This window comes from Petaurus breviceps, unplaced genomic scaffold (assembly GCF_028583685.1).
Source record: "Petaurus breviceps papuanus isolate PSGF00001 unplaced genomic scaffold, PetGlider_PUasm1.0 90823, whole genome shotgun sequence".
NCBI classification, from domain to species: domain Eukaryota; kingdom Metazoa; phylum Chordata; class Mammalia; order Diprotodontia; family Petauridae; genus Petaurus; species Petaurus breviceps.
Window position 1 is genome coordinate 2,312,678 of NW_027187352.1, and position 27,048 is coordinate 2,339,725.

The 27,048-nt window shown below is 40.2% G+C and overlaps 1 protein-coding gene across 6 annotated transcripts in view; it reads right to left on the reverse strand.

Moving 5' to 3' along the window:
• FAM168A (family with sequence similarity 168 member A) overlaps positions 1-27,048 on the reverse strand; it is a 205,542-nt gene that overhangs the window by 36,560 nt on the left and 141,934 nt on the right. For 4 of the 6 annotated variants that reach the window (XM_069070824.1, XM_069070827.1, XM_069070821.1 and 1 more), the window contains exons 3-4: positions 13,102-13,182; positions 10,200-10,226 (exon numbers count right to left, since the gene is read on the reverse strand). In XM_069070824.1, the coding sequence (XP_068926925.1) occupies positions 10,200-10,226; positions 13,102-13,182 (108 nt within the window). The remainder of the gene's footprint in view (positions 1-10,199; positions 10,227-13,101; positions 13,183-27,048) is intronic. The other 2 variants (XM_069070825.1, XM_069070823.1) reach the window with 1 other exon arrangement.

The window sequence follows — 27,048 nt, forward strand, 5'->3', positions numbered from 1 at the left end:
TGTGGTATATGAATGTAATGAAATATTGTTGTGCTATAAGAAATGACAAGCAGGATGATTTCAGAAAAACTTGGACTTACATTAACTGGTGAATAGTGAAGTGAACAGAACCAGGAGAATATTGTACACAGTAACAGCAATACTGTATGATGAAGAATTGTGAATGACCTAGCTATTCTCAGCAATACAATGATCCAAGACAAAAATTCTTTCATTTTTTCCTTTTATTTGAATATTCTTGTACAAAATGACTAATATGGAAATCTTTTACATAACTGCACATGTATAACCTATATCTGATTGTTTATTGCCTCAAGGAGGTGGGAGGGGAGGGAGGGATAGACTTTGGAACTCAAAACTTTAAATAAAAATATTTTAAAATTGGAAAAAAAAATATCCTGACCTTCTTCCTTTCTTGGCCTGCTTGGCTCTCTGGGTTCCAAGAACTACCATGCACAATCCGTAATCATTTGTCTACTTTCTCCTACCACTGCTATCACAGCTATATCTGCTCCTTCCTTCCCTTCTCTCTTTTGCTTTCACATACTCCAAGCCACAGGAGTGTATTTTCTAAGATTCATTCACAAAAGAAGAGAATACATAAATTTAGATAAAACCCCAAGGCAGGGTCATTAGAAGGAAAGCATTTTTTAAAAACTCCATAGTCCAAAGCTGGGTGGCACCTAAACTTCATATCTAACCTTTAACTAAAGTTCCCTCAGTCCATGGCCCTCACAGTATCATTGATTTAAAGTCAGGACAACAGAGAGTCCCTTGTAGTCCCATATGAGAAGGACTCTTTCACATCAGAACATTTAAAGTCAGGACAACTGAAGCACTCTTTCACATCAGAATATTCCCATGCTTGTTTTGTGATTCAACTACCTAGGTAGATCCCCTGGATTAAACTAATTGGTCATTCTATAATTCTGGGTGCTCTTTCACCCAATTAGGAAATCTGAGTGCATTGTGGATTTAGGGGTGACCCACATTGGACCTTGATCATCAGCTAAGTTCCCCTTCTCCAGATGGGAAAAGCAAGAAAATACCAACTAATAACAGAGTGGTTGTTCCTATTACCTCAGAAACAGAATTTGGCACCACTCTGAGAGAAGACAATGCAACAACGAGGAGTGAAATTTAGCACTGCTTTGTTTGCTTACGGTGGCCAGATGCTTCTTTTACACTGAGCCCTTCTCCCCTCTAATCTAGGGTCTTAATAAGCTATCAAGACAAGCCTATGTGAGATGGGTCTAGTTTTCTGGGTCCTTCAGAAAACACAGATCCCTGGTAGGGGACACATTGTTCTATGCATCTTTGGGTGGCAGAGAGGAGCTGAGAGACTGATCTGATCAGGTCAAGCTGCTGGGACAGCAGCTACTGATGAGAAAAAATATACCCCTGCTGGAAAATGCGACTCTGAGACTTTAGCGCTCTCTAATACTGAATGAGAGTTACAAGTCCCCTCACAACTTTGTTCATGGGTAAAAAGAACTCCGGAAGCACAAAATATGATAGAGAACAGGCTTTACCCTCAAGGGCAAAATTCCTGGCTGCTGGGTAAGCTCTCTGTTATGGCATGGCAGCATCCTTGGAAGGTTATGCTGAATACTGCAAGAGGTAGGTACCAACAAATTAAACATCCTGAAGGATCTGAAAATGATCTCTGGCTTGAATACATGGGACCGTTCATCCCAATATATCTATGTACAAAAAAAGTATTAATTTCTTGCTCTAAATATCAAATCCATGTTTTAATGGTAAGAGATGGAATGGAATCATAGAATCTTTGAATCAAAAAAAAACCTGTCAACATTCAATGGAATCTAACAGAGTAAACTGGCAATAAAAGCACCAAGTCAGAATCTCTTGTAGATGAGGATGGAGTTTATCAGCTCCTCCATGTAGCTGTCAGGTGGCAGGGCAGGATTTGTCTTGCTCTGCTTGGTCCCAGAAGGCAGAACTAGGAGTAATGATAGAAGCTGGAGAGAGGCAGATTTGAATTAAAAATTAAAAACCCTGCCCTACAATGAGAGACATCCCAAAAGCCACGCTGGGAAGGAGCGAGCTCCCACTGTTAGTGAGATCTTCAGGTAGAAGCTGTACGACCCCATCTCAGGGATACCGCATGGCCTGGACCAGATGACTCCCAACTCTGTGACCTGTCTACTTACTAAGGGGCCCCATCCTAGGTTGCCTTTTCTTTCCTAGAGAGCACACTACATATCAAGCCATGTTTCTGCTCCATCTCCAGCTCCAGAACCTGAGGCTGTCGGTGACTTTTTCAAAGTTACAGCTGTTAAGTAGTAGAACCAGCACTCAAAGTGAGGGCTCCTCTGACTCCAAGCTCCCAAGAAAATGTCCTTATCTATGGGACTATTCCAGAGCAGACAACACAAGTCTTGTGAATCTACAAACATGGCCATGCTCTCATTTCAGCAGAATTTGAAAAAGCTTGAGTCTCTCCTAGGGCATAGGGTCTGAGCCTATGGCTCCCATGTAGCATTGTACTTCTGAGTCCTCGACCCAAGAGGTAAAGCTATAGTACTAGGAACTTCCCAAAGGTCACAAGTTAGACCAACCATCAAAATAACTGTTTGATTTATTCAGAAAGTATTTACTAGCCATTACAGGCAAAATCATGTTACTATCCCATCTCAAGTGCTCTACCATCTTTATTTCTCAAAATCCTAGCTATCCTTCAAAACCTTGCTCAAATGATGCCTCCTACAAGACAAGCTTCTCCCCTTTCTGCCCATCAGCCTCTTCCTCCTCTTACTCTCGTAACACATTGTTTACATTTCTTTTACGGCACGTATCAGAGTCCGCCTGCTATTAGGATTATTTGTTCATGTCAACTCTCTGTTCCCTTCTACTCCTCCCCTCCACAATAAGCTTCCTGTGTTTGGGACTGCATAGGGAGCTACTGATATCTGTATCATCCTCCACTACTACCTGTCACAAAGCAGGTGATCAATACGTCAGTGGATCTTTGATCTCCTTGGTGTAAGTACTCCATTCCAGTGGTGCAGATAATAAGGGGAACACTGGAAAGAATGCTGCATTTGGAGCTGGAGAACCTCTATTTAATCTTGGCTCTTTTACCACTTTCTAAACTTTGACAAAGTACTTCCCTCTCTGGGCCTCAATTTATTCATCTATTAAATGAAGGAATTGGTTGAGATAACTCCTAATGGACCATTCACGTTTTAAATCCATGTTCCTATTAAGTATTCCTACCTTCAAACTCCTTAAAGCAAGAAGTGAAGGTCTCAGTAATCAGTGTCGGACTTGATAATGACAGGTGTTACTCCATGTTGAGATACCTTGGGGACTGGGTCAGGATGCAAACAGCTGTCTACTGGCCTTGGCTAGAGCCACAGTCATCAGCAATCAGCAATCCTTTTAGCCCTTGCAACTGAGATGTCTCAAGGAAGTGTAAGTAGCAGACAGGCTAGAAGCAAGCTGACTTAAAGATGGAAGGTACTTGTTAGCTATATAGTACCTCTTCCCCAAAACAGTTAGACTAGAAATATTTTCACCAGTGTCAGGGAGGGGTTTGATGCCAGCAATGTGATTAAGCTTCTTTCCCAGCTTGCTGACCTACTATAACAAGTCTTGCCTAGCCAGCTTTCAGGGAAGCGAAAATCACGTGAAAAACCTATTGCTCCATCTGCAGAATTCTGGTCTTTGCTTGAGTTGGTGGGACAGCAAGCAGTGAAGCAAGGTATCTGAAGTTGAAGAGGTATAGAAAGGGGCTAATTAAAATAGTAGCTGCTTGTGGATCATTAGGACAGAGAAGTGGGTCAGTTCACTATAAGGAAAAATTTCTTAAGAATAAGATCTGTTGGGGATGGCTAGGTGATGCAGTGAATAGAGCACCAGCCCTGGAGTCTGGAGGACCCAAGTTCAAATCCAGCCTCAGACACTTAACACAAAAACTAGCTGTGTGACCTTGGGCAAGTCACTTAACTCCAACTGCCCTCCCCCCCCAAAAAAAAAAGAATAAGATCTGTCCAAAAGTGGAATGGGCCACTTTGGGAGACAGTGAGTTCACCATTCCATCATTTTCAACAAGAGCTTGGATAACTACGTGTCAAAGATGTTTTAACAGGGATTCCTATTCAGGTATATGTTGGGCTAGATACTCTTCAAGGTCTTTTCCAGCTGTTAGGGTCTAAGATCACTGAGGCAAATAATGTTGAGCATGGAGATTTGAAACAGAAGGTAAGGATGGGTCACAACCAAGCAAGAAAAGTCAAAGGGAAACAGAGTGGCTAGAGAGGATTCAAGAGGAATACTGAGAAGTTTGCTAAAGGTGCTTCTTAGAATGAAAGCTATTTTTGTAGTATGACAAAACAGGAAACTGATAAATGCTGAATAAGATGTGGGGAAATTGGAACATTAATACATCGCTGGTGGAGTTACGAACTGATCCAACCATTCTGGAGAACAATTTGGAATGATGCCCAAAGGGCTATAAAAATGTGCATACCCTTTGACCCAGCAATACTACTTCTAGGGCTGTATCCCAAAGAGACCATAAAAGTGGGGAAAATATGTACAAAATATTTATAACAGCTCTTTTTGTGGTAGCAAAGAATTGGAAAGCAAGGGAATGCCCATCACTTTGGGAATGGCTAAACAAGTTGTGGTATATGAATGTAATGGAATACTATTGTGTTACAAGAAATGAGGAGCAGATGGACTTTATAATAACCTGGAGAAACCTACATAAATTGATGCTGAGTGAGGGGAGCAGAACCAGGAGAACACACAATTACAGACATATTGTATCTGTGATGATTGACTTTGATAGACTGGGCTCATCTCAGCAATGCAAGGTTATAAAATAATTCCAAAGGACTCATGATGGAAAAAGGCTATCCACATTCAAAGAAAGATTTACAGAGTCTGAATGCAGATTGAAGCAAACTACATGATCTCTTTCTTTTTTGTTTTGTTTTGTTCCTTCTTTCTCCTTGTTCATTCCATTGGTTATAATCCTTCTTTACAATTTGACTATTGTTTAATGTGAAGGTATTTGTAGAACCTATATTGGACTGCATACTGCCATGGGGGGAGGGGGAAGGAGGGGAAGGGGGAGAAAATTTGGAACTCAAAAGCTTGTGGAACGGAATGTTTTAAACTAAAAGTAAATCAATAAATTAAATTAATTTATTTAACAAAAAGAATGAAAGCTATTTTTGACCTCCCAGAGCAGTTATGCTGCCTGGAATGACAGAGACTTAATGGAAATCAGGCTAGCATCTCCAGGATGTAATAACTCCTGTCTCCCATAGCCTGTATTAACCCCTTCTACCATACAAGCGGGTTTCCCACCTCTTCATTCCACCAGGAAAAAAATCAAGAGTCAAAGACCTATTATGATTTTGGAAATTTTAAATAAAAAGCCAATAAGTTAAGGGCCCAGATAGGAGGACCATGACAGTGCCCTATACTGCCAATAGGATAAAATGAAGTCTTTTGCTTGGCATTCAACTGTTTCTATGATCTGATTCCAATCTTTTCATACAATTCCTATTATTCTCTTTCTGTATCTACTCTATGTTCCAACCAAACTGGAACAGAGACAATGTGGTGTAATGGAAATGGCAGTGAACCCAGGGTCATACAACCTAGAGTTCAGATCCCAGCTCTACAAATTGCTTTGTGACCTTGGGCAAGTGCTTTCACTTCTCTGGGCTTCACTTTCCTCATCTATAAAATAAGAGGCTAGACTAGCTGAACTCTAGAGCCCCTTGCAGTTCTAGCTCTAGAACCTAGGAATGCTCATTGTTCCCTGGCCTCCTCATGCCTTTTCCCACCTACATGCATTTGTGCAGATTGACCGCTGTGCCTAAAATGCAGTCCTGATCCTCTTAAAAGTCCAGCTCAGACTTTTGCCATGAAATCTTTTCCTAATCCCAACTGAAAATTACCCTTCCCCATTCAGAATTTACTGTAGGGGCAGCCAGGTAGCACAGCGAGTAAAAGCACTGGCTCCAGTGTCGGGATGACCTGGGGATCAAATCCAGGCTCAGATACTTAGCACCACACCCAGAAATAACTGGCTGTGTAACCTTGAGCAAGTTACTTAACCCTGATTGCTTAAAAAAAAAAAAAAGAATTTACTGTAGTACTTTGTCAAGATCTCACCTTTTGTGAGATGTGTTACTGCCATCTACCCAGGTCCTACTTGGCTTATCCCCTACTGGCCTTTCACAACTTGAGTGATTTTCTTGAAGGCAAGAACTGTGTGTTTCCAGTGCCAAATACAGATAGAGAGCAGGCACTCGATACATGACTGTAGTTTTATTATTATGAATCCAGATAACTTGGTAGTGAGTTGACCAAGCTAAGTGTGCCCGCAGGAAGGTCAATGTCATAGAATGACAGAATCTCAGCCACTGAAGGGACTTCAGAAGCCATCTAATCTAGTGCTTCTACTGTGGGTTACCACTCCACAGTTTAAGAAGCACTGAAGGGATCTAGAGTGGAAAAAGTTTAAGAAGCACCGATCTAATCCCACCCAAATCTTAGCAGGACTCCTTTCCAGACCCTTGGCTAATGATGATCATCCAAGTTCCATTTAAATATTCACAATGACCAGGAAGTTGCTATGTGACAAGCTCCAAGTGCTGATAAGTGTTCCCTTACGTCAAGCTAAAACTGGTTTATCCCTCTGCCTCCCGGAGTCACACAGAACAGACATAATCCGTCTTTCCAATACTTGAGGACTATCATGCTCGTGGGAGTCTTTAAATCCCCTCTTTACACCAGCTCAACATTCTCATTTCCTTCAGTTGAAGGGGCACATAGTTTCCATCCTAGAAACTGGCTGTCCTCTTCTGGAATCTTCCTGCTTGTCAATATCCCTTCTAAAATGCCACACTCAGAACTGTATCCAATACTCTAGATATGGTCTGACCTAGGGAAAGAGGAGTCCGAGCAGATGTATGTCTTTCAAAGTTAAGGATTAACGAGATTTATCTCTCTTTTCTGGGGGCAAAGGCAGCTGTCCCAGGAGTCTCTTTTGGGACTTGCTGGACTAAGTTTGGCCATGGTAAATTCGAAGGATTTCAGAGTTCCATGACCCTCTTTAACAGGTGCCTTGCCAAGGGGTCTGAATATAATATTTTATTTTTAATCCAGGTCAAAGTTCATACATTTCTCTAAGGGGCAGTAAAATGTTAACCAAAGTTAAACAAATATAGTAACTAGTGAAAGAGCCCCTACCATGCTGTAGGGCCCTGTACTAGGCACAAGACCACAAGAAAATATAAGATGTGATTCCCTACACATAACCAGTTCACAGTCTTAGTTGGGGAGATAAGATGCACAGACATGAAATGGCTGGGAAATGAGAGAGCTTATTTATTAATAAAAATAATGAAAAAACCCACTAAAGTTCATATTACTATTTATAATAGGAAGCAAAGTACAATTAAAGATCAATGGAAAAACACCTGTATTCAAACTCTAGCTCTGCAATTTACTGGCTGGTGACTTTGGGCAAGTCATTTAACTTTTCTCAGCTTTAGTTTCCTCACCTGTAAAATGGGAATTATATCATGTTCACCATCTACTTCCCAGGGCTGCTGTGAAAGAGGTGCTTTGTAAACTGTCCACAAGAAGGATTACAATTACTTGGAAATGGCATCTAAGGGGATGCACTCCTAGTTCAGACAAACAAAAATGGCTGCCACAGACAGGAAGGCAAACTGTGTTCTCCGGCAAAGCAGAAGGGATGTCAGAGAATCAGAGACTGCAGAATGTCAGAGCTGGAGGGAGCCTTAGAGACCATCGTGTCCAACAGCTTCACTTTACAGAGGAGAAAAGAGACTCAGAAAAATGTCTGATCCAAGGTAACAGAGAAGCTGTCATCAGGATAAGACTAGAAGGTGGATCTACTAACCTCTGGACCAGGCTCTTTTGCCTAAAGGCAAGAACCGGGAGCAGAAGGCTTCTGGAGGTCCCGACCAGCTCTAAGATCTGTGATTCTATGATTTCCCTGAAGCATTGAGATCACAGGAGGGAAAAAGGACCCAGGGAGGGAGTGCTGACAGTCAAGTCCCAGAGCTGAGCAGAGCAGTGGGAGGAGGATTTAAAGAAGACAATTATATGTGGAATTAGAATATTAGGATTAGAAGGGACCTTTGAGATCATCTAGTCTCACACCCTCATTTGGCATCAGAAGAAATGGATAACCAAAGCGGGAAAGTGGCCTGTCCAAGGGCTGTTCCATTCAATTTCCAACAACCTAAGTTGTTAAAAGCTTTAAACTTTAGCTTTAAAAAGAAGTATTTAAGGACTTTATGAAGACCTTGTTTAAAACATTTCCCCCACTAGTTTTAGGTGGCTGTGGTGGTGGTGGTGGTGGTAGTGGTGGTGGTGGTGGTGGTCATGGTCATGGTGATGATTATGGCTCAAACCTATATAGCACTTTATAGTTTTCATTATTTCATCTGACCTCACAACAGCCTTAGGAGGGAGGCAGGGAAGGGACTGTTATCTTCATTTTATGGAGGAGAAAATTGAAGTTTTAAAGGAAAAAAGTGACTTGATTAAGGTCACACAGTAAGATGAGACTTGAACTCAGGTCTCATGGATTAATCACCTATATAACTGTCAAGGAAACTCAGTGTGTGCTGCAAAGTCAGGGGACTGGCTACCTATAGGCAGCTGGCAGTCTCTTGAATGAGGCAAGGGGGATGGGGCCCACTAGATCCTCACCATTCTTCACCCCCAGTGGGCCTGGCCTTTAGTTGAGAAGCCCTATTGCTGGACAGGGAGGAGACATATAGGAATGTTAAGATCTGTGAAAACAGCTGCTGTGCTTCAATGCTGGGGTAACCAGAGTTCTTGGCTCATTTTCCCCACTCCAGTCCTGACTAACTTACCTTCCCTGTCACTAAAAATCACCAAGGAAAATAACTTCCTTAGGGAAGGAGACCAAGATCTTCCTGTCTGTGGGCCTAGAAAACCACAAGATGTTATAGATGGAAGGAATCTTAGAGGTCAGGAGGTAAAGCTGCTACCAGTATAATTTGAGCCTAGAAAAATTTAAAGGTCTATTCCTTCACCTAGATAAAACTCATTAATTCACTAATAAAAATAGCATCCTCCCTTTCTATTGCACTTTCCTCAAAACCATCCTGTGCAGTAAACAGTACATTGTCATTATCTGTATTTTACAGATGAGGAAACACAAGCTCAGGATGGAAAATAACCTGCATGTGACCACATAAGTAGAAGTATAAGGGTTAGGGTCTTGAACAGTGGTATTCCACATCTCAGACCAGAGCACTTTTTATTACATTAAATTTCTATTGCCATTCTAGCCAAGTGGAATGATCTCCTTCCCAAAAAAATAGAGAGGAGACAATGGATGATGAAGAAAAAAACCTCAGCCATTCTGTTGAGAGGCAATGAATGGAGTGTGGGTGTCATGAGAAGCTGGAGTAATGTTGAAAATTTTGTACTTTAAGTCGAAGACCTAGGTCCAAATCCTAGCTCCACAACTAACTTGCTGTGTGATCTTAAGCAAAATCACTTAATCTCTCTGGGCCTCAGTTTCCTCCTCTGTGAAATGAGTAAGTTAGTCAAGATAATCTCTAAGGTCCCTTTCAACTTTAAAGCTTTAAATTTTAAGCTGTTTAAACTCTGAACCCCTTGCTCCTTCACCTACAAAACGGGAGTAATAATATTTCCTAGAGCTGCTATGAGCATCAGAAGAAACAATGTCTATAAAGCACTTTGAAAATGTCAGTTATTATTACTGTGTCACTTAGTATTATGACTAAGGACAGACAGGCTGTGGGGTTGGGAAACTCTTTTTGATACTGCAATCCCCTATTCTCACTTGCTAAGATTGTTTTAATATTTCCTTACCCCATGATTCTTCATCACTAGACACATCTGCAGTTAACTCACTAAATGCTTCCCTCCAGGTCTGTTTCCCCCTCTGTGAAATAAGGAGGCTAGACTAGATGATCTCTACAGGCCCTTCCAGCCCTAAGGTTCTATGACATCCCAGCAAGTTTTGGGGCCCTCTGGGGGCCATTTGAAGGGACCCCTTGCCCAGCTCTGTGGCTTCTGGGGGTGGAGTGGGGAGAGGAAAGGCAGAGGGGCTACTGACATAATGAGAAAATACATTCATAAGCTATAATACAGATGAGGAAAAATAGTTCTCCTACCATAAGCTGAATGCAGGAACTGAAACTCTGTTGGACAAAAATGTTAGTTGAAATTACCGCTAAGAATTTGCACAATGATGTATATATCTCATCTATATAAAGATTCTTCTAGAAACAGCAGTTTAGCCCAATGTGCAAGTCCCCAGAGGGCTCAGGGAAGCAATTGTTAAGGTTGAAAAGTGATTCTCTGAAGCAAGAGATTGAACTGCCAACAAGAGCCTAAATTTATCTCTTCAAATGTTCTGTATGTTCAAATCCACAGCTCAATAAGGAAAGGACCTTCAGTGCAGAGTCGCCAGCTTGGCCTATGTCTGGACCACGCCCTGGTTCATACAATTATAGAATGTTAGAAAGGGAAGGGACTTTAGAACATGGAATGTTAGAACACAGAACACAAACCATCAGAGCTAGAAGGGACCCTAGAATACAGAGTGCCACTCCAGAAAGGATCTTTAATTCTTTAATTTTGCAAATTAGGAAATCGAGGTCCAAAAAGAGGAAAGCCACTTGCCAAAGGTCACAAAGCAAATAAGTTCTCAAAGTGGTCTTGCTTTTTCCACACTGCTTCTTTTTGACTTGATACAGTGCAAAAGGCTTTATTCATGGCCTATGTATTCCATTTGCACTTTTGCTCCCAATTTAGCCTCTAACCCAAAATACCCCGCCCCACCTCAAGAGAAAGGACCCTATTTTCAGAAGCCCAAAGATCTGTTCCCAACTCTGCCACTAACTCATTGTGTGACCTTAGGCACATCAGTCTGCCTCTCTGGGACTCAGTTTCCTCCTCTGTAAAATGAAGGGGTTGGACTAGATGGACTCTAAGGCTGCTTTCAATTTAGATGTTTTATGATTCTGATTATTTTGCCTCCCATTGATCAGACAGTAAAGAAATGGGAGCAAATTGAGAAAGCTTCTAGTAACAAGTAGTTTTCAGGATGTAACAAGGAATGTAAGGTTATCTATGTTCTCTGCTAATGAAATACTAGTATCTACAACATCTGGCTGAAAACAGCTCCCATCTAAGCACAGAAACTGATCTTTTGGAAGTATAAGAGGGCAGAATTTCAACCTAGAACTAGTTTTCTCTGAAGGCTCATTTCCCCTCAAGTTCTGATTCAAACATTTCACTACTCCTGTGAAAAGGTCTAATGGAGAACTTAAAATATAACCCTCTCTGGTCCTGGACCACCTCATTCATGGGTGTGCTACAGTCAGCATGTGAGCAGTACACCTCAGAAACAGCAAGTGCTACAAATCATGACTTTATTCATTCTTTTGTTCATTGTCTAGATTGGTGTTGTTATTGTTTGATTAAACTTAAAAATTTGTCATGCATAGCTGAGAGGCTTCCCCTCCATCTAGCAGATGGTCAAACATTTATGGCACACCCTCGGTCTCCTGCCACCTATAAAGGGATTGGTCTCTTACTTCTGAGATATGATCCTAAAGAAGGGAGTTGTGGTGTAGTATAAAGGGTTCTGTAGTAGAAACTCAGAAGATCTGGGTTCAAGTCCTAGCTCTACAAACTCACAATATTACTTTAAAGAAGTATCTTCTGCTCTCTGAGCCTCAATTTCCTCATTTATAAAAGGGAGAGGTAAAAAGCAGGCATTGGACTTAGATGGTCTCTAACACCCCTCCTGGCTCTAACAATCTATGTCCTCAATTGTAACATGGTCATAATAATACTTGCTATTTACTTAAAACAATTATTTTAGGTAAAATTCTTAAAGTTTTATAGAAATATGAATTAGTGTCATTCTCTGTTCTCAGGCCCTTCCCAGCTCTATATAATGACATCACTACAGCTAAAATGATTTCGTTTTCTAAAGAGCTTTAAGGTTAGCATGGTGCTTAATGCAGAATAAGCCTGTGAGGTGGATGGTGCAGGTTTTATTATTCCCATTTTACACATGGAGAAACTGAGGCTCTAAAAGGAAGGGGAAGTAAAGGAGAATTAAATGACTTCCCCATTGTTACAAGACTAGAAAATATTTGAGGCAGGGTTCAAGCCCAGGCCTCCTTCCCTCCAAGTTCAGCAGCCTCTGCCCCATTACCATATTCTCACATTCTATGTTCTCAAGTCCTTTCCAGCTCTGACCTTTCAGGATCCTTAGTTGTAAAACAGAAATAACAACACTTATACTACTTGACTCAAAGAGGTGCTGTGTGGAAAGTACTTTGCAAACCTCTGAGTGCTATAGAAATATAAGCTATTGTTCTTTATCCTAAGGCTTCTTCTAGCTTTGACATCCATCAGTCCATCCATCAGAGTTCTCAGGACTCTTGCAGCTCTAACATTCAATGACTAATAGAGATAATGAACAGGAAAATGCTCTGAAAAACAGAAAATGTTGCACACATCTAAGATGCATGTTCCTCGGTGAGCTGTGTCCCATTTTCAGTCTATCCATTTGGAGTTACAGTGCTTCTTTTTGTGACTAATGACTGACTCAAAGCAGTGGTTTGAAAGCTTGATATATTTAGACTCTTTGATGGCAAGTCTCCAACATATATACACCTGTCAACATGTTCAATGACTGTATCTATTTCTCAAATGAGATCTTAAAAGGAAAAATGAAAAACTGGTTTTGTTCTTTGGTGTGAAGGCTAGGAACAGGGTCAGGATTTCTTTGAAAAGTGGGCATCCACACCAAGGAGGGTACACTTCTTCCCATACCTGTCCTTGTCTGCATTCTCCCAATTCTTGCCCACCCCAAGGTCTAGCTCACACCCTCTCAGACACACTCAGTGCTAGGGTCCTAGGTAGGCGGGGCCTAGGTAGGCGAGTCCTAAGCACCCAAGCATGGGAAAGCAATTTTTCCAAGCTGAACAGCATGGATAGGGGGCTTTACACCCCACTGCCCTATCCTCACAAGACAACCCTCTACCTCCTCCTTACCTGGAGCATAGCTTGGGCTATTAGTTGGATACAAGCTGGGGTTGTAGGTTGGGGCAGCTGTTGGGTAACCAGTAGGGTAACCTGCAAAGAGAAGACAGAGATTAACAATAAGATAAACAGAAAGAAGAAGAAATTTTGTGGTGGATCTAACAGCAACCTTTACCCGTCTGTCAGATACTATGTGAACCTTACACACAAACACATTCAAGGCACAGATCCAGTTCTATTACAGTAAAACCAAATTCCAATGAAAATTTCCACATGACAAAAAATGTCACTAAATCCTAGTTTGTATTACTTTTTCCCTGTGAAAATAGAATGAGAGACTACTAATCTACATATCTGTAAGTCAGATTTCAAGCCATCTTAATTCTGGCAAGCAGCTTGTGAAACCATAAATAAGCCCTTTCCAAAAAATCTACTTTATCCCAGAAGAGAAAAGTGGTCACAGCTAACAGCAGTGGAGGAGAGAGAAGAAATGCAATATAAAAAACAGTCTGGGGTCATTTAGTGCAAGGGCAAGGAACTTTGCCCACAACAAAAGTGTTAAGAGGTGAGCAGATCCAAGTTTCACCCTGATTCACAGAGCATACCAAAAGGTCAATTATATATGAGTAATAAATACGTTCCTGAGGTGATGTCTTGACTTATGCATGAATTGGATTTAAGTGAGCCAGAGTTGTACAAAGTCTCATTCTCTCTTACAGAATCATCAAAGTCCAGAGGAAAGACAAACGCCACAACTGGTGATGGCCCAGGATGTCATAGGTGACCTTGGAGTCTTCAGTGTCTGACCAAGCTCTAAGTGCTCCTGAGTGCTTGCTTCAGCTGCTTTCATGGTAGAATTGTTCTCATCCACCCAATCTGCCTGGGGAAGTCTTCACCTGCTTGGGGTAGACATCCCCCTAAATCACTAATGGGTTTGAGACTCACTGGTTACCCCTAATCTGGTTTAGCCCATCTGCTGAAACAGTTTTACTGGAGTGTGGCCACTACACATGCTACAGCCTCTTGGAGATACAGGTAAGGGTTGGGTGACAGGTGAACACCAAAGGTGAATTAGCAGCTTTGAAAAGAGTTTGGCAAGCCCTCACACCAGAGGTTTTAGTCCTCCATAAACACCCCATATACATACTTCAAACTGCATCAGGAATATTCTATCACTTTTCTGTGCCTTACTGCCTCATTAAAAAGTGTTCTGCTCTGATAAGAAATCAAGAACAGATGGATTGAACTAGGCCAAGGAAATGGCATCAGCAGGGAAGGTCAATCTAGATGGCTTTGAGGAAGAAGCCAGATATGTTATTTGTGATTGTAAAATGCTTACCCTTAAAGGGGAAAAAAAAAGAGCTTGCTCTCTAGAGAGTTTCTTCATATATACATGTATACAGAAAGTCAAAGCCATACACATACACACAAGATCACAGAACTATAGGGTTTAGAGCTAGAAGAACCTAAAAGATCATCTATAAATCAATACCCAGAATAGCTGTCAGTGCCAGATGTGGTTCCTAAGCCCTATATGGGCAGAACAGACTTCCAAAATAGTTATCCCCCCAGCAATCCCTGGAAAAATAAGCATCTTTCACCATTGCTACTATTCCAATGACTCCTTCCCTCATATCTTCCATCATTCCCTGACTCTTCTCTGGTAAATGACTTGAAGATTCCTGGGTCTTTCCCCCATGAACTGTTCTCTAGACCCTATCTTATACCATTTTTTATTTGTATATGTCATATCCCACTTATTAAACTGTAATCTCCTTGAACACAGGGACTATCATGTTTCAATGTTGTCTCCCCAATGCTGAGCATGGGTCTTTTATAATAAGGTATTTAATGTTTATTGAAATGCTTGTTATGAATGAAGAGATTCCACCAAAAATGTCTCCTTTCCATTGTGAGGAGTCCCCTATCCCAGACTGGAAATTCATTATACATTTAACATTTTCTTTAGGAAGAGAAAGGACATTACATATGCAAGTTTCTAAGTAAACTCACTAAAAACACTGAAATACCTTCAGATCATATTGTCCAATAGGTTCAAACTGCATGGAGTTTCTAATGCTTCCTGAAAGGAACTAGTGAAGAGATCCTCTATTTCTGGGATGATGATTCATGAGGCAGCTCTTGTTCAAAGCAAACTCAGGCTTCCATTCTTACAATTTATTAATATGTACAACTTGCTGTTACATAAATTAAAAGGAGTTAATAAATCATAATCCCTGATTGTGGTGGGCTGAGGAAGGAAAGGAAGGTACAGAGAGAACAGTATGACATTCTTTTAAACAAGAGTTTTATTTTCTATATCTAAGAGGAAATGGACGGCTAGGTGGCACAGTGGACAGAGCACTAGACCTGGAGTAAGGAGGACCTAAATTCAAATCCAGCCTCAGACAATGACTAGCTGTGTGACCGTGGACAAGTCACTTAACCTCTGCCTCAGTTTCTACATCTGTAAGATGAACATAGTATCACCTACTTCCCAGAGTTAAGGATCAAATTAGATATTTGCACATCTTATAGCACTAAGTAAATGCTCTTTACTTTTGTTGCTATTTTTTTTATTATTATATATACTATCTCCTCTGATTCCTTCTCAACCTCAAACCTTACCCCCATGGGTAACAACCTTTCTTCTCAGACCTTAACATAGCATTTTCAGATAAGGATAGAGTTTCAGAGTAGTAATAGAATTTAATGGTCATCTAGGCCAGCTCATATTTGAATAAGAATTCTGTCCTTCAACATACCTGACAAGTGGTCATCCAAGTTTTGTCTGACAAGATGGGAACCCACTTCCTTGTGAGTTAATGTTCTATTTTCAGAGTCCTCTAATCATTAGAAAGTTTCTCCCTTACATTTTTTGCCTCTCTAGTTTGCATACTCCATTCTCTTCCCCATTCTACCTTGTTGTTTTTTTTAATTAGAACATTTAGCCTTCTCCAATTTGACAATACCTCTCCCATTCTTCCTTCCCAGCATGGCTCCTAACTGTCTAACTTCTATCTTCACACCAACACTGCTCTCACCTTGAAGATGCTGTGACACCGCTGGCCTCACCTCTAATTGGTGAGTTTCTTCATGAAGAACCCGGGTCATTCATGCCTCCTTCTCTCCAAGCTCAGCTCCCAACTTCCCAGACTCTTCCACCTTGCCCCAACTCTAGCACCTCTACCCTCTTTCTAGCTCCCTCTTATGTGCTATCTTCCCCCAGCTTATAAGTTTCTTGAGGCTAGGGTGTGTCTTTTTTTGACTTGTATTTGCATTCCTAATGCTCATCACAGTGATTAATACATAGTAATTGCTTAACAAATGCTCTACACATCTGTTTCTCTTTTCCAGGATTTTTCCAATGTCACTGTCAATGGTTCAGCAATCACATCCTCTAGTTCTTCCAGCACCTGAGGATTTTGTTTTTATGGACCAGGCTGTTTAATTATCTCCTAACTTATTTTAGCCATCAATTCCTTATTAGCTATTTTTGTTCTGTCCTTTCCAGTCCAAATATCTTTTGGGATGGCAGAGAAGACAGAAACAACCTAAGAATGAGGGAGCTCTGTCTTTGGGCACTGTGGTCCCATTCATTCACACACTGGTCTTGTGTTATCTTTGTTCCTTCTCTTTTCTCCAAAGTAACTAGAAAACAAGCCTCTCTTTTCATTGTTCTTACTTTTGCTCACCAGCCTCCCTTTATAGGAACTACCTTTAAAGAACTGTGCCATTCTTTCATATCCCTCCTCAGTTACTTGACCTTCCTTGCTTCCACCTTCTGTAATTGTCTTTTAAAAAGAGAAGCTATTTCATGAGTTACCCGTTTATACACGTCAGCCTTTTTAGGAAACCAATCTTTTGTTAGTTACTTTTCTTTGTGTCTTCAGAATTTCATTCTAGAGTGCTTCACAACTCTATAGAACTTTCTGGGCAGAAAGTCTACAGGATACTACCTAATCTCTCTCTTGAATGCTTTTATACTTGCTGATCCAAAATCTAGGTGCATGTCAGACTAGGCATATCTTTCTTTTACCTTTTTTTTTGGGCTTTTTGGAGGGGAAAGGTAGGACAATGGGGGTTGTGACTTGCCCAAGGTCACATGGCTAGTAAGTGTTAAGTATCTGAGGCCAGATTTGAACTCAGGTCCTCTTGACTCCAGGGCCAGTGCTCTATTCACGGTGCCACCTAGTCGCCCCCTAGGCATATCTTTCTTTTTTAAAAAAAAAAAAAAGTTTATTATTTATTTTTAACATTCTTTTAAAAAAAATCTTAAATTTGAGTTCCAAATTTTCTCCCTCCCTTTTATCCTTCCCCAATGCACTGAGAAGGTAAGCAATATGTTATCAATTATACATGTGAAGCATTAGCCCTGGAGTCAGGAGAACCTGAGTTCAAATTTGGCCTCAGACACGACACGACACTAGATGTATCACCTTGGGCAAGTCACTTAAACCCCAATTGCCTTGCCTCCCCCTCTCCAAAAAAATTTATACATGAGAAATCATGCAAAACATATTTCCATATTAGCCATGCTGCAAAAAAAGCAAGAAAAATAAAGAAAGTTTGCCCTCAGAGTTCATCGGTTCTCTCTCTGGAAGTGGATAGCATTTTTCATCATGAATCCTTTGGAATTGTCTTGGGTCACTGTGCTGGATCAGAGTAGCTAAGTTTTCCACAGCTGATATCATAACAATATTGCTGCTACTATCCAAGACAATTCCAAAAGACTCACAATGGAAAATACTGTCTATATCTAGAAAAAGAACTGATGGAGTCTGAATGCAAATTGAAGCATGCAATTTTCACTTTTTTTTTTTTGGTGGCTTTTTCCTTTTGTTCTGTTTCTTCTTTTACAACATGACTAATGTGGAAATATGTTTTACATGATTTATTACTGGATCTTTACTCTGATTTAGTCTCTTCTAAACTTTTGGGCATCTCAAGCTCTAGTCTTCTCTCTATATCTTAGCTTTTATCTATGGTTCCTAGGTTGGTGGTTATATATGGACAGTTTTGATTAGATTCGCCAGACACTAGACATCGTTAGTAGTCCTTTTAGGGTCCAGTACATCTCTGACTGGGTACCTACTATTCCTGTATTTTAATACATGGTCCAGAAATCCAAATTTCTTTCTCAGGTACCATCTTCTTAACAAGATAACCTCTACAGATTGCTTGCTATCTAGGGGAGAAGTGAGAAGAGGGAGAAAAATTTGAAACTCAAAATCTTTCAAAAAATGAATTGAAAATTATCTCTACATGTAATTGGAAAAAAATTAAATATTATAAAATAAAAAATATATAAAATCTTTTTTAAAATGCTGTTATTCTGTACAACGATCTCCCAGTTCTCCTCAGTTCACTCTGCATCAATTCATATGTCTTCCCAAGTTTTTCTGAAACCATTCTTTTCATAATTTCTCATAGCATAATAGTATTCTGTCACAATTGTATACCACACACAGCTTGTTCAGCCATTCCCCAAGTGATGGGCATTCCTTCAATTTCCAATTTTTTAGGCTTACTTTTCATAACAAATTTAGTGGTTACTTCCCACTAAAGTTCTAGCATCTCTATCCTAGCAACCATCTCCTTTCATACTGGCTAGAATCAGATCCAGTTCAAAAGAATTCTCCCTTATTAGTTTCTCTACCTTTTGAAGGCTGAAACTATCACTAAGACAAGTCAAAAGATTACTTGCTTTGTTTTGGGGATCAAAGTTCTTTCCTACCGCACTCTACCCTCATTGAGAAAAGAAGAAAAACAAAAACCTGTTATAAAAAAGCAAAAAGCAAAAACATACTCCTTTATTGGCCATGTCTGGAAAAAATAGATCTCAATATGCCCTCTGAGACCATCAGTTCTCTATCAAGAGATAAGCACCATGTTTCATCATGAGTTTTCTGGAATTGTGGTGGTCCCTGCATTAATCAGGGTGCCTAAGTCTTTCAAAGTTGTTTGTCTTCATATTATTGTTATATAAATTGCTCTCTTGCTCCTTCTTGCTTCACTCTGCAACAATTCATGCAAATCTTCCCAGGTTTCTCTAAAACCATCCCCTTCATCATTTCTTACAAAACAACAATATTCAATCACATTCATATACCATAATTAATGCAGCCATTCTCCAATTGATAGATTTCTTCTTGGTTTCCAACTCTTTTCCAATGCAAAAAAGAAAACAAATGCAATAAATGCTTTTGTATAAATATGTCCCTTTCTTTTTTACTTTGATCTCACTGGAGTATAAACCTAGAAGTGGTATTGCTGGGTCAAAAGGTATGGATAGTTTAATAGCTTTTGGGGAATAGTTCCAAACTGCTTTTCAAAACAGCTGGACCATCAACAATGCATTAATGTACCTGTTTCCCCACATGCCCTTCCAGGATGTCATTTTCCTTTTTTGTCAATTTTGCCAACATGGTGAGTGTGAGATTGGTTCCTAGATTTTCTCATATGAACACATTTTCTTAATGTACAATGCTATCCCTATTAATTCTCCTGTTTATTGTGAATAAGCTATAACCTTCCAGGGTTATATTGCAGTCATGGTTCTCATTCTACCACATTTCTATGAGACCTATGAGATTAAATTTGTTTCCTTGTGCTAGATCTCTAGTTCATTTTGTTTAGCATAATGATACTTATTATATTTATCATTCCCTCAATTTCCAATTTTTTAGGCGTTTAAATATTTAAACATCTGAAGCCATTGATTTTATTACTGGCTTTTTATTCTGATTTAGTCTCTTCTAAACTTTTAGGCATCTTAAGCTTTAGTCTTCTCTCTACGTCTTAGCTTTTATCTATGGTTACTAGGTTGGGGGTTTTATATAGGCAGTTTTGATTAGATTCGCCAGACACTAGACATCCTTAGCAGTCCTTTTAAAGTCTAGTACATCTCTGATCAGGTAATTATTATTCCTACATTTTAATATATGGTCCAGAAATCTACATTTCTTTCTCAGGTGCCATCTTCTTAACAAGATGTTCAATTCCCAAGTCTGTTTTATCTTCCTGACTCCAAGGAGTAGCAACAATAAAAAAAACAAAAAACCAAACCTGTGCTGAACGAACACTTATGGTCTTCATAATCTTTGCTTAGGGCTTCATAGTCTTTGGCAATACCTTATTTTAGACCACTCGTCTCATGACACTTATTAAGATTATTATGCCTAACAAGTATATGTACTAGTATCTTCTCTTAGAGTGTAAGCTGTGAAGACAGGACCATGTCTTATATAAATTTTGTATTGCTTCTAATGCTGAATACAGCATTGTTTCCAGTAGGTGATTAAAGTTTGTTGAAGAATAATATGGAGAGGCAGTGTGGTGTAGTGAAAAGAGGGCTGGATTTGGAGTCAGAAGACCTAGGCTTAAATCTATGTTCAATCAATCAATCAACAATATTTATTAAGTGCCCACTACACACCAGGTGCCACACTAGGCAGAGAGTACAAAGTAGTCACTACTAAGCCTGCACTGTAACAAGGGAGACAAGTATATTAAAAAATATATACAGTGGGTAGTCAAGTGAAACAGGCTGAGACTTTTCTGGGAGAGGCAGTCTCCTCACTGAAGTATGGCAATGAGGTAAGTCCCCCAACAGTTTCATGATTCCTCTGGTATTCTTAAAAAGTCACTAAACTTTGGTAGCTTTGGGTTCTTACTGTGACACCAACTTCTTGAATGACCTTGGGGAATGGGAATTCCTATGACTTGAGAAAGGAGGGACTTTTATGAAGGTGACTCCTTTTGAGTAGTGGAGGATCTATGTAACCCAACGCATCCCTGGACAAGAACTCCTTCAATATTTCCAAAAAGCTGTCATCCAGGACAAGTGGCTGAGCCCGAGCAGGCTGCCTGGCCTTGAGGTTAACCTCCTCATCCCCACATTCCTACTCCAGCCCACCGGGCAGAAATCCAGGGAGAAACTACAAAAATGAAGAAAGACATGATTTTAAAGAATCCTGTGTATCATGAACTAATGCAGAGTAAAGTAATCAGACCTGGGAGAAGAATTTATACCTGGATAGCACTGTAATGAGAAACAATGATGAAAAACATAAAACTAGAATAAATAAAACAGAACAATAATGTCTCCAGGGGACTTATGATGCAACATGTAAAGTACCCACCTCCAAACAGAAAGCTGATGGACACAAGGTACATATATTTTTAGGCAGGACAATGTGTGGACTCCTTTTGCTTGACAATGCTTGTTAATAAGGTCACCCCCTACCTGAAAGTTTTGAACTGGGAGGGATGGGGCGGTTCATGGGCAGTTGGGTTAGTAACAGTGATGCTTTAAACAGGAACCAATATAACATTTTTCAAAAATGCACAAAAGAGAACAGAAAGCTCAGAGAGAAGCACAGATAAGCTATGAAATGAAAATCTAAATTTTATTATATATTTTAAAAACAAGCAATATGATAAAGATAGTCATGGCTTCATACAGAATCCTTTTTTTGCATTCTGCCATGTGTATGAAAATGCTTTTTATAGAGTTTAAGCTTGGAAATAAATTTTTTTAAAACCAATATATGTAAATATATAGCATAAATATAAAATTATAGATACATACACATGTATGTATACATACAAAGTAAAATTCAAGATAGTTTGGAAGGGAAGGAAAGAGGGGGGGGGGCAGGATAGAGAACAGAGATCAGGAAAGGCTTCCGACAGAAAATAGTGCCTGAACTGCACATTAAAGAAGAGTTGGATGTTATGAGGCAGAGGCAGGAAGGGAGTATATTTCAGACATGAGGGTTGACCAGTGAAAAGGTATGGAAATATGAAACGGAGAGTTGTGGGTGAGGAACTAAGAGGCCAGTCTGCTTGAAGCACAGTGTGTGGAAGACAGAATAACACCCAATGGAGCTGCAAAGATAGGTTAGGGTCTGCTATGTAGAGAGATTTCTATTTGAAGCCAGAGTCAACAGGAAGCCACTGGCTGAGTAGGAAAGGCACATGGTCATACTTGAACATAAGGAAAATTACTTTGGCATGGTAGGTAGGATGGACTAAAGTGGGGAGAGACTTGAGACAGGGAGACCAATTATGAGACTGTGCTGTGGTAAAAATCAAGGTGAGAGGTAATGAGAACCTGAATTATGATAGTAGCTGTGTAATTGGAGACATGAGGTCAAAAGCAAGAAGAGCTGTGAAGGTAGAAAGAGTAAGATTTGGCAACTGATTGGATATACATTTGAGGGAGACTGAGGAATAATGGATAATGCTGGAATTAGGAATCTGAGACACTGAAAAGACAGTAGGATCTTTCACAGAAATAGGGAAATTTGGAAGACAGGAGGGTTTAGGGAGAAAGATACTGAGTCCAGTTTTAAACAAGTTAATGATGTATCTGGGGCATCTAGTTTGAAACGTTCAATAGGCAACCACTCTAAAAAGAGACTAGGGACAGGCAATCTAGATCTTGGAGTCATCTTCATGAAGACAACAGTTAAACCCAAAGGAATTCAGAAGAAGGGAAGAGGGTCCAGGACAGAACCTTGGAGAACACCCACAATTAGAAGGTATGCAAGGGATGATGAATCAGCAAAGAAGGCTGAGAAAGAGTGGTCAGTAGGCTTACCAGAAAAAAGTAGTGATGAAAAATCCGGAGATGAGAGAGAATATCCAGGAGGAGAGGGTCATCAGTGGTGTCATATGCAGCAAAAAGCTTAAAAAGGATTAGGCCTGAAAGAAGACCATAAGATTAAGCAATTAAGGGACCCCTGGTAATTTAGAAGAGAACCAAACCAAATGAATGATTGAAGTTGAAAGTCAGATTACAAAAGGGTAGAGGAGAGTGAGAGGAAAGGAAGTAGAAGAAGAATGTACATATAATGTATTTATCTACTGTTCTACCACTGAAAATCTGTGTGACCTCAGGCAAGTTATTTAACCTTTGAGCCAATTTCCTCATCTGTGAAACGAAGAGACTAAACTGTATAATCTCTAAGGCCCCTTCAAAATCTATGGTCTTGTTTTTTTTAAATCTTATTAATTATATTAGGACCAAAGTAGATGACAAAAGGAAAAACTCCAGACTTTTATCACAGTAAAAGAGGCTGCCTCAGGAGAGAGAATGGAGACATTAGAGCAGATGCTGGATGACCCTCTGTCAAGAAGTCTGGAGAGGAGATTCCTGCACTGGGAAGAAGGCTGAACTGTAAGGTCCATTCCAACTAATAAAACTGGAGCTATTGCAAGATAAGTCTTTGGTTCTAAGATCTATGATTTCCTGAGCCAATTCTCTGAGGTTCATATACAAATGATCACAGTAAGAGAAGTACCAGTATAGTGCAAGAACCCTGAACTAGATTCAGCAGGCTTGAGTTCCAGTCCTGTACTGCTGTTTGAACTTGGGTTGAAGTGATTATTATTATTATCATTATCATTATTAATAACGATAATTTTCCTGGTAAGTCCCACAACAGCCAGCTCTGTGATGCAAGTACTATTATTATCTCAACAGATCATCTGTGGATGAATCTTAGGGAGGCTGAGTGACTTGTTCATCATGCTTCTTACCAGGACAGTTTCAGGACATTACAATGCATTCTTGGAAACCTCATGAATAGGGAGTACCACATACATTTTCCCTTGCATATCATAGAGCCTACAGTACTCTCTTTTGCCACTAGATGGTATCTCTGTATCAGTAAGGTGAAATTTTGAGAGCATTAACATGGGGGCTAAGTTTACATGGGAGATGTGGAGCTTTCATTTAATAGCATTACTATTTTAAGTTCAACTAATATATTCATGTATACACTTTAAATTTCTATATCATTTGGCAGTTCATAAAATACATTCATTACAACTACCCTGTTGTTCAAGGATAATGACTTAGCCCCATTTTTATAGATAAAGAAGTAGGGTTACACAGTACTGTAAGTTGCAGAACTGGGACCTGAACTTGGGCTTAGCTCTTACCTTTTCCATTTGCCAGCCTTATTTAAACTGACAAATAAGGGACTAAAATTAATGAATGAGGGGTAATGGAACTAATCATTAAGAAATGATTACAATGGGGGGCAGAGTCAAGATGGCGGAGTAGAAGCAGGACCTTGGCATGGCTCTGGCTTCCACCTTCCCCAATCCATGTAAAGGGGGACTCTGAACAAACTTTGGAGCTGCAGAACCCACAAAATGACAAAGAGAAGCTAACCTCCCACTGAGGACAGCCCAGCAGGCTGGAAGGAATTGGCCAGTGCAGGGCTCTGGGAGTCAAGCTCAGTTCCACTCCGAGCTTTTAGCCCCAGGGCAGGCCTGACCAGCTGCCGACTGGAGGGACTCCAGATCACCAGCAGCTATGGCCATTTCCAGATTTACCAACACATAGATGCTAAGGACAAAGTGAGAGGTCAGTACGGTGTGGACTTTGGGAACAGTAGTTGGGAGTACATAGGCTTTTGTCCCCCAGGGCAAGAAGCCGCTGAGACTCTGTGCCATGCCACATTGCAGATGCAGCTGCATCTCCTGGCCTGCAGAGTGAAGGGGGAACAAGCAACCCGTCTGAGCAGTAATTGCTCTTGCTTTAACGTGCTTGGATCTGGATTGCTGTCTAGGGTGGAGGTCTTGGGGTGTGTGACCAGCTTGCCAGAGCATGTGGAGGCTTCAGAGAGGGCACCCAATACCTCTGGCAGCTGAGAAAATGCCAGCATTTGGGACGAAAGCTCCCCTGTCTGGTGGCAGAGTCCTACTGTGGCAAAAAGCCCAGGGGTCAAGTGACTGAGGGGTGACATGACCAGGCAAAGGGTAAACAAAGCAAACAGAAGAATCCAACATTAGATTCCTATTTTGGGGACAAAAAGGAGCAAAGCATGGAACAGGAGGAAGACAGTGAAGTCAGAACTCCTGTACCAAAAGCTTCAAAGGAAAATACGAGCTGGTTACAGGCCATAGAGGACCTTAAGAAGTAGATAAAAGAAGTGGAGGAAAAATTGGGAAGAGAAATGAGAACGATGCAAGAAAATGACGAAATGAGAGTCAACAGCCTGACTGAGGAAAATCACTCCTTAAAAAACAGACTAACTTAATTGGCAAAAGAGGCTCAAAAAGGCAATAAGAAGAAGAATGTCTTAAAAAGCCAAATTTGCCAGATGGAAAAAGAAGCTCAATGAGGAGAATCATTCTCTCAGATTTAGAATGCAGCAAAGGGAAGCTAGTAACTTTATGAGGAATCAAGATGATGTTAAACAGATCCAAACAAATGAAAGAATAGAAGGCAATGTGAAATATCTCATGGGAAAACTGACCTGGAAAATAGATCCAGGAGAGATAATTTAAAAATTATTGGACTACCTGAAAGCCATGATCAAAGAAAGAACCTAGAAATCATCCTCCAAGAAATTCTCAAGGAAAACTGCCCTGATGTTTTAGAACCAGAAGGCAAAATAGAGGTTGAAAGAATCTACCAATCACCTCCTAAAAAAGATCCCAAAAAGAAAACTCCTAGGAATATTATAGCCAGGTTCCGGAATTCCCAGATCAAGGAGAGAATATTACAAGCAGCCAGGAAGAAACAATTTTAATATTGTGGAAACACAATCAGGATAACCCAGGATCTGGCAGCTTCTACACTGAGGAATTGAAGGGCCTGGAAAATGATATTCAGGAGGGCAGAGGAGCTGGGATTAAAAACAAGAGTCACCTACCCAGCAAAACTGAGTATCATGTTTCAGGGGAAAATATGGTCATTCAGTGGAACAGAGGACTTTCAACCATTCTTAATGAAAAAACCAGAGTTGAATAGAAAATTTGACATTCAGATACAAGAAGCAAGAGAAGCCTGAGAAGGTAAACAGGGAAAAGAAATCATAAGGAACTTATCAGAGTTGAACTATTAACATTCCTACATGGAAAAATGATAATTGTAACTGATGAAACTTTTCTCAGTATGAAAATAGTTGAAGGGAATAGAAATATATATATATATATATGTCTATATCAGAGGGTATATGGGCATATGAATACATATGTGAATGTGTGTATATATGTTTACAGCTATACATAGATAGAGGGCACAGAACCAAGTTAATAGGAAGAGATGATACTTAAAAGGTGAAATTAAGAGGTGGGAGAGGAATATAATTAGAGGAGATGGAGAGAGACAGAAAGGGGTAAACTATCTCATATAGAAGAGGCAAGGGAAAATGGTTACAACGGAGGGGAAGAATAGGAAGGCAAAAGGGAATGGGTCAACCTTATTCCCATTGAATTTGGCTCGGGGAGGAAATGACATACACACTAAATAGGGTATCTCACCCTACAGGAGAGTAGGGGGGACGGGGATGAGAGGGAGGATGATGGAAGGGAGGGCAGGCTGGGGGGGGGAGGGAAGTTGGAAGCACTCACTTTTGAAAAGGGATGGGATCAAAGTCGAGAATAGAACAAGTGGGTGGTGGGATAGGAGGGTGGGAAATATAGTCAGTCTTTTACAATATATCAAAACATGTTAATGTTTTGCATTAGCTACACATGTACAACCTATACTGAACTGCTTATCTTCCCAGTAAGGGTGGGTGACAAGGGAGGAAGGGAATGAATCTGGAATTTGAAGTTTTAAAATCAAATGTTTAAAATATATATATATATATTCTATCATTAATACTATTTTACATGTAATTGGGAAATAAGATATACAAGTACTGGGGCATAGAGATCCACCATGCCCTACTGGAAAAGTTGAAGGGGGTATGGGAGAAGATATGGGAGACAGCAGACTGGAGGAGGGAATTCCCTGTGGGAATGCTATTTTGGGGCATTGGATAGGGGAAAAATGGGGAGAAAATTTATAACTCAAAATCTGGCAGATAAAGTATTTTAAAAATGGGAAAAAAAAGAAATGATCACAACGGTCAAACAAATGCTAGAAGTCCCTGAATAACTTATAATGACACAGAAAGTATTTTATATAAGATATTTATGTTAGAATAA